The sequence below is a fragment of the Micrasema longulum genome, unplaced genomic scaffold (genome assembly GCF_059751315.1).
Source record: "Micrasema longulum isolate JH-2025_06_02 unplaced genomic scaffold, ASM5975131v1 h1tg001801l, whole genome shotgun sequence".
Lineage (NCBI taxonomy): Eukaryota > Metazoa > Arthropoda > Insecta > Trichoptera > Brachycentridae > Micrasema > Micrasema longulum.
Genome location: NW_028278975.1, coordinates 77,404 through 86,720, shown reverse-complemented (window position 1 = coordinate 86,720; position 9,317 = coordinate 77,404). Strand labels below are relative to the sequence as shown.

General features: G+C 30.5%; 1 protein-coding gene across 1 annotated transcript; it reads right to left on the bottom strand.

The window, feature by feature from the left end:
- Positions 1-4: 4 nt before the first annotated feature.
- LOC148273945 (mitochondrial ribosome-associated GTPase 2-like) lies at positions 5-9,317 on the bottom strand (the record flags this gene model as incomplete). Its single annotated transcript, XM_088237894.1, has 6 exons — positions 9,023-9,317; positions 7,819-8,012; positions 7,034-7,142; positions 2,023-2,205; positions 906-1,044; positions 5-213 (listed from the first exon to the last, which is right to left on the bottom strand). Coding segments are annotated over exons 1-6 (981 nt in total), but the record flags the coding sequence as incomplete, so codon positions are not given.

Here is a 9,317-nt window from a genome sequence, read left to right as displayed (position 1 = left end):
TCTTGTTGGCAATAATTAACTGCGGTCGTGTGAGAAGTTCCTCATTAAATTGTGACAGTTCAAACTGCAAGGATTTGTATTGTTCCCAAGGCCGGTCAAGAGACGCATCTATCATAAACAAGAGGCAGCAACACCGCTCGGCATGTTGAAGGAATTGTATCCCCAAGCCTTTATTCTTGTGGGATCCCGGAATAAGACCTGGCAAGTCAGCGACTGAAAGGAATCGTTTAAGATAAAGATATCAATCTATAATAATGAGTAGGTTTATCGCAATATAAGTTTGTAACTACTTAGTTTGAAAAACTGAAGATGCACCCCGCACATTACAATAGCCAAGACTCATAAAATTAAAATGTTTTTGAAAAATAAATCACATTACAATATAATTTTAAACTTCATGGCAATAAAGCAACATTAACATATTGTTTATTTTATAGAAGCATTAATTATTGTAAACGTTAATAAAATGATGATGATAGTTTTACAATGTATAATACATTTTTTTAAATCAAACAAAAATACTTCTAGTTATACTGTAAACTTAATATTTTATAATTTATTTGATAAATAAAACACATAAAGGCATATACACAATTTTCAAAAAATATATATATTTGCGTTCTTATGATTTACCCAAATATTTCTCTTTTGGGGGCCATTTCAACAAGTTGCAAATAACTCACTATTAGAAAATGGGAATCAAGCTGTGGTAGAGCGGGATGCGAACCTCGGACCTCTGGTTCATGACCCCGCGACACTAGCCACAGGACCACAACTCGATTTAATGTGACTAATGACTGAGCAACTACTAAACTATAAAAATAGTTGTGAAAAAGGCCATAGAGAGACTTACATATAAAAAATTTAAATATTTTTTTTAAGAGATAGAATAGTCTAAATCAAACCTGCAATTTGCTCATAATCATCATATTGCACCATCCCAATGTGTGGGCGGAGTGTTGTGAAGGGATAAGGAGCAACTTTGGGACGAGCACGGCTAATTGCTTGAAGTAGAGTGCTCTTGCCAGCATTTGGAAAACCAAGCTGGAAATGATACAATATTCTTTTACCTTTTGTTTTAAAAAAAGGTACTATGGTATGCAAGAACATATAATATTTATTTTCGTATAATATATGGCGAGAATATAAAAAAATACATTTGTTTTAATTTTTCTATATACAGTGTTCTTTAAAGAAACAAGTTAATAATTCGAATATCTGCCATCTATGCTACCTAAAAAATAAAATCTATTGAAAATTATCGGATATTGGGAAAAGAGCTCAAATATCAGAAAAAATATGATTACTGAGTAAAAAAATTTTTTGAAACATTTAATTGCTTTTCGGCTAATTTCTTATTTATTTCATGTTTCAATTAAAATTAATCATTTTAGATTAAATATGAACTAAAATGACTTATTTCAATGTGAATATACTTCTTGAGTTTTTTTCTATTTTAAATAAGAGAAAAATATTTAGGCTCGCTATTATTAATAAATATATAATTTAGTAAGAACTTTATTCATAATATGTATTTTGCGGACGCATCGGTCATCGCTTGTGATCTTGCTAACCATAATATCATGTTAAGAAATGCTCTATTTGTTTACTTATTATGAATTTTACTCGTCCATGTGCTTTGTAGCTTCAAGACATTTGGTAATATTAGATTTTATATTATGTACATTGTATTTACTATAAAATTATTTCTAACATAAATGTCAATTGTAAATAGGGCCTAGATTTCCAACCGCCCAAGGTAGCTGCAGGAAATGTTATAATCTAGAATCTATCTGTAAACATTTTTTTTTATTACGTCACTTTTTTTATAAAATGTAAATGAGAGCTAGACTTCTATCTCCATCGGTAGCTGCAAGAAGTGTTGGAATCTAGTTCCTATACATTATTAAAATTTAGAATATTTGGAAACGGGGAACTAGAATCCCAACCGCATATGCGCTCTTTAGATGCACGACATGTTAGGATGCTTACTGTACAAATTATTCAAAATAAATTAATTACCAATCCAACATGCGCCATACTGCGAACTTCTAGAATATAGCTGTTGGTCTCTCCAATCGCCCCGAATTCGGCAATTTCCGGAGTTTGCTCGAGAGCTGTAGTAAAGAACTTATTACCCCTTCCACCTGCACCTCCTCGAGCAGCCACAAACAGCATACCTTCTCGATGCAAATCAGCCACAACCTAAAATTAATAACATAATAATATAAATATATTCATGTACATAACAAGTACAAAGGTGCAGGATGGTTAGTAAAATACAGCACTAATCAAAATCAAATTCATTTCAAATGAAGTTACATTTTACATATTTTCATGAAATTATTATGGTTTTTTAGGTTATGGTCATGTTGAACTATAATAATTAACGTGGAAAAAAATTGTAAATTAGAAGAAATAATATATTATACAATAACAATATTAGGAAAAATAAAAAATAACATTGAATAATAAAAAAACAAATTTGGTCATTACGAGGAAGACGGGACCGACTGAATTTGCACGTTATAAGCATTACTCATAATACCAGAAAAAGGATTTTTTAAATCCAATCACCATTTCATATTGTCAGTATTAGAAATTATAATAAATGCTTACAAACATACCACTTTCTAAATTTCAAATTCAGATAAATAAACATTCGTATTTTTTTACAATGTTGACAATGAGATAAGGATAGAGAAAACTTTTTACATTTTCTATTTTACAAATAATTGCCACTTTTTCGCAAATTGAAACACTTCTGCTTGTTAGTAGTCATGTTTACAATTCAAAGGTTGGGTTTTAACTTATCTGACATCACCCACTTGTAATATTGATTATGCATTGACGATTGAACATAAAAAAAAAACACATTGTAAAGACCCCCGAAACAAGGATCTCATTCATAAACTACAAAAGAAGTTGTAAATTGAAAGGAGGTGCCGAGCCTGTGTTTACTAAGTTTACAAAGCTTGGATTTTTTACAGACAATTTCAACCATATGTGTGAAACTTTGTCAATGCTGTCGGCGAAAACACCAACCAGCCAATGACAGGTCATAAGCCCTGTAAATGCCTAGACTTCCATATTTAAGGTATTCTCCGTCCCTGTTGTAATTTGTTAACCAATTAGGTACTTAGGCACTTACATAGTAGCAAAAACGTAAACCGATACCAACGCCCAGCGGCATTGGTAATAAGTTAGTCCCCATTTTGATTTTATTACTTAGGTTCTTGTTTCGAAAATTATTTTTTTAAACAACTGAAGAGTTTTTGCTCATCTGTTGACAATATTTTTGTTCAGTATGTCCGAGAAGAAGCTGGAGAAAACCACAAACTAAAATGTCAACTAATGTTTCTACATAATATCCAAGATCTCACTATTTCCGTGATCTTTATAACCAAGTTCGACTGTATTATACAATAAATTTATTCCCGCAGGAATCTCATATAGTGGTCTCTTTTATATTTTTAAGTTTATTTGTTTACATTTAAATGCATATTATATTGATTATACAGAGATTTTATTTGACGATTTTAATTTGACAGTTTGTGGGGGGAGTACCTAATAGATTTATCTATTTCTGTGTACATAATTTGTGTTTGTATGTCATTGTGACTACAGTGCTTCACATTTTAGCAAGTATAACTTAAAAATCCAGTAATTTATTTATTAACGGCCAAAGGGTTTTTACGTATACAGAGGTTACAAATAAACCTATTTTAATAAATACAATTACATTCTAAATTAAAACAGTTTTTAAAAATTGTGTATGGTTCTGGAATGGCAAAGAAAGTGGAAAAGAATGATATACATAACATAATCTTAAATCCAAATCAAATATATTGTTAGCTGCGAGCGTCATTGCTGGTGACAAATGTTATAGAGTCTTATTGAATAGGTACGCATACCATTAAAATATAAACAATTTCGCTTCGAAATAAATATTTAGTTTTACTCTTCTGACAAACTGATCCATGTAAATTTGACATAAAATTCAGCTACGAACTGAACATCTGTTACAGTACATCTGTATTGTCCTAAAGCGAAAGATGGTGCTTATGGAACAGAACAAGCTCTTTAGTTGCAGATACATTTTTAGATAACATTGAGAGTAAAATATTAAACTCAAATAATATTTTAATTAAGTATATCTTCTTATGGAAACGGTACGTCGATGATGATGTTTTTTTTATCATTGTGAGTTTTATTACATACGAGCTGAAGCCGACAATGGTTTGCTATTGCTACATTTGAGTTCTTGCTAAATAGATTAAATGAACACAATCAAAAGTTTGATATCAATTATTGTATTTAGTCCAAATTAGATATGTACGTAAACATTATAATTTTTGTGTTTCGGTTTAGATAAATTATGAGGGCAGAGAATTTTGATAAATAGGTGTGCGCATTTTTTTAAAAACGAAACAATATAGGGACATGCCAATTGTAAATATCTATAATGTGTAAAAAAAAGAGCTTTGCGCTGGTTTGGACATGTAGAGCGAATAGACAACGAAAGAACGGCTAAAAATATAAACAATGCGGAATGTTCATAGATGCAAAAATAGAGGAAGAACGTGAAAGACATGGCATGACCAAATCCAACAAATACTTGAAAAAGAACATGGTAAAAGTCAGAATAATCGGTGCGCGTGCATGAGAAAATCTAAGAATGTAGAGGAAGTGAGATCTGAATGCAAAGATAGAGTGATGTGGAATTCTATCCTCTCTGCCTACCCTTACGGGGAAGGGGCCTGATAGTTTGTTCTTGTTGTTGTTATTGTAAAAAAAAAAAAAAATCTCTAGTGCCATAATTCAGAGAGAAAATACATGAATACGTTTGTATGAAGAAAAGTCAGACCGCGTTTCCTCTTAAGATTAAACATAATTAAGTATACTTATAAAAATTTACTAAATAATCCTTAGTAAAAACCGTTCCGATAAACATAAAAAAGATGTTGTAACTTTTCATTGGTAAGTAGGTATATACTTGTTTATGATTGATTTCCAAATCTAAAAGTAATAGATATTCAAATATTGAATTTAATTGTCAAAGGGAATTTTTTATAGTAATATCCAGCCTGATATTTTATTTATTTTATTTTTATTTTATTAGGGAAATCAACAGTTCTACATACATATTTTTAGTAAACAAACAGATATAGTGTATAAACTCAGAACTAATAACAGATTTCCACATAGTATACAAAGTTAGTAAAGAATATATATATTACATATCAAATAAATACATACAATTTATACATATAAAAATGTTATTTTCAAGTACTCAATAATCAAAGATTTTTTAAATATTAATTTTAAGAACATTAAGTTACTGTAAATTGGGCGGGATAAGGACAAAAATGCTTGAAGAGAGGATAAGGAGGGGGGGGGGGGGAGATGTACATATTTATTATTATAATGTCTACTAAGTTACATAATACATTTTTAGTGTAAATTTTAAATCTGACAGAGTGATGTTTGTATAATCTATATTTTTAAATTTTGTATTGTACATTGAAAAAGTCCTACGAAAAAAAGCATTTTTAACATACAATGTTTTACTTATTGGTACATGAAACAGGTGGTACATTCCCTCCAAACCTTGGTACAATAGCGCGTGTAAACTCAATAGGTCTAGGATTGTAACTTTTTGCCGTATCAGATCTGGCCACTGTTGCACTCCGTCCCATATTTTTTAAATTAAAATTTTAGACTCCAATGCCTGCGAATATGGAGGCATTGGAGATCTTAATCACATTTTTTTTACATGTCCTTTAATGACTGGGAGGAAAAAATTATTTGATATTTTACTTATGTTTTTTATAACCTTTCCAATTAATTTATCTCAAATTTTTTCTTGTACAAATTGTTTATTGATCAATTCTGTTTATATTTTTTTAAGTTCAAACTGTTCCCTATTATGATTTGTAATAATTGTGTCATTGAAATAATTATGTTTAAATTAATTCTTAATTTTTTTACAATAAATTTATCTTACATTTTTAGGTTTATGTAAAATATTTTGTCGTTATTACTTCCGACGTTTAATTTTTAATTTTCATTTTAATAGTTATAATTTTATCATTAATATAAGATTAAGTTTGTTAATATTTTGATTATTTTGTTGTAATTTTTCTAGTTATTAAGTTCTATCTTCCTTCTAATTTTACTGTAAGTTTATATTTTCTGTTAAATAGGCACTATCAGGTTTTGGTGGGTTTTTCTGTTAGTGCCTATTTCAATTTATGTTAAAATTTTTATTGGTTTGGATATGTGTTTATTATTACAATTGATATTTTGATGTTATTCTTGTACTTATATTTTTCTTGTCTTTTGTTTGTATGTATATTGTTATTCCTGTCTGTTTATGTTTTTCTTATGTTTATAAATGTAACTTGTTTTTGGCCGATGTTATCAAGTTTTGGTAGTAGGCTCTTATAAAGGAAAAAAAAATAAGTAGGTTCCTAAGTACTTGTTTATGTTTGAATTCCAAAACATAAAATAATCCATTATCTTCAAATAAAGAATTCTTTTAGCAAATGTCAAACTCTGCTCAGGGATGCACTTTAGTCAGGAATGTGATTTACAAAAATGTATAGAATGTTAGTTGATATTATTTTAGTATAACCAAAAATCTAGTAAAAAGAAATATATGGGTAGAAATTATAAGGAATTAAATGAAATAATCTGATTGGGATCTATAAAAAAACTAATGTTGCTTGTTAACATTTAAAAACAAGCTTTTTTTATACACAAAAAAATAACCTCCATCCATTTTTTTTGTATCCGCATTCTCGGCGAATGCAACCCTGGTGATGGATAAAAAAAACATTAACGCTCGTAAATTTTTTTGTATTCAATGAATTGTAGATTTTATGAACTATAAACCTTTTCGTGGCAAAGATGTACATTTATCTGAAAACCGCACATAAATCGGTCCGGTAGTTATTGAGTCCATTGAGGACAACCATTTAAACATTGCCTTTTATATACATAGATAATATAAAAAGAATTGATACATTACCTTTCCCGATACATCTTTGACAATAGTTCCAATAGGTACTTTTATTATGTTATGTTCAGCATTCTTTCCAGTACAATTATCGATTGATCCCTTCTCCCCATGATAAGCTCTAAAATTACATTTCAGGTTGTTAGAGTATATAATTGTTGTTGATTTTACAGTGAGAAACTTTAGTGGAAATTTATTATGAAGGTTGGTTGCCACATTGATATTTTATTGGCTTTTTTAAGCATACACCTAACAGTTTCATAACCTTTGAATTCAAATCAGGCTATCTTTGCAAACATGATTTATTTAAAAGGAAACGTTGCAAATAACCGCCACCTAAGCATGAACGCAAAAATTTTGCCCTTTATTGAGTTGGGATGGGCATTTTTTATTAAGTTACCCTTTTTTTGTTAACTCAGAGTAATAATTCTCTAAAGAAGCAAGCCTTAAGCCTTAAGTTCTATTGCATAGAACAAAAGCGTTCCAAATTGTTGGTTTGGTTTTAGTTTAACAACAAATGTGTTATGGACGGTTTTGGTTAGCGCTTGTAATTTTCAACCCAAGTACCTACGGCCCATTGTATTGCTATAATCTGTAGCTAACTTTGTGGTCAATAATCATAGAATGGTTTTTTTTCCATATGGGCGACTCTATTGGGTTATTAACTAACGACTCTAAGGTTGTAAAAGAAGTAATGGCATTATACAAGAGTTGAATAATCAGCATTGACTGAATATGAACTACACCAGACAGCACACATCACAGATAGAAAATGTCAATGGTGTGATTAAACTTACTCGTGTAAGGAGCGGCATCTGTTGAGGTTTTTCACTTCACTCGTGCACAGGAACAGAACATGTCCTCCGCTCCCCCCATCTCCACCGCTGGGTCCTCCCTCCTCATTGCACCAGGCATGAAGGAAAGCCACACACCCATTTCCCCCTGAGCCCCCAACTGTGCGAACCTGGCAATGGTCAACATAGTACTGCACCTATTGTGACACAAAATCAAATTTATTTATTTTGATAAAGTAAAAATCGCTTATTAATTCTTTACATTGAAATGTAAAAAAACTGCCGAAATAGTAATGAAAGTGGATTTTTGATAGCAGTAATAAAAAAAGATGAAAAAATGGTGACTTACCTTAGCGAAATTAAAATAAAATGGAAGGAATACTTTGAGGAGTGTACGAAATGCACACAAACTGGGATCTCTGTCTTTCACGTCGCAATATTGATTTGAGTGTGAATAATCGAGAAAGGAGTGTTGCATTGGTTTATACATGTAGATCAAATGGACAGCGAAATAACAGTTAGAATGATTTACGATTTGAATATTGATGGATGCAGAAAATGAGGAAGACTGAGAAAAAGACATAGCAAGATTAAGTTCAACAAATACTTGAAGGAGGACATGTCAAAGATTGGAATATTCATCATGCATGCATAAGAAGATGTATGAATGTAGAGAAAGCGAAGTCTGTATGCAAAGAGTGTTGTGGCATTATACCATCTCTGCCTATCCCCACGGAGAAACGGCGTGACGGTTTGTTTAGAATAACAGAGGGGTCCTAAATAGATAAATGAACGCCCATTTTAGTGGTTTTACTTTAGAAAGTTATGACTGCATTCCAAGCATTATACCTGTATTACTGTAAATAATAAAGTCACTTAGAGGAGCTTGTTAGTTCTAAAGAAAGTTGTGAGGGTTCGAACGCAAAATTGATGATTACCAAATAATGTTCTTTTGAATGCCTTAAAATATAATTTAACGTAACAACGTTCTTCTTCTTAGTTTTTTATTAGCTATGTTCTATATAACTTATTTACAATATAACATATTTAACTTATTTACAATATAACATAAATAACTTATTTACATAAAACTTCAAATACATGTTTATTGGGGACAGGAGAGTAAGAATATTAGTATAACGTTGAAACAAACACATTTATCCCACATGCGCATTATTAATTTCTACTCGATGATAAAATTACTCACGTATGTATTGGTTGATTTGGGTTTCAGATTCCTTAAGGCACTAGCAATTGGAGTCGTTGTGTCACTAGCGTATTTTTTTACCGTAGTTTTAACAATATCTAAACACCTACATAAAAATGCGCGTTTTAAAAGTTTTGTTGAAAACATGTTTCCGCAGTACCAAATTTTAAAATTCGACAGTGAAATATATATTTAAACAATCACAACTCTTTAAGCTCTATAATATCGAGCATCCATTCAATTATTGTTATTTATAGGTTATGTTTACCATTACATGGTTTGACAATGAAAGAAT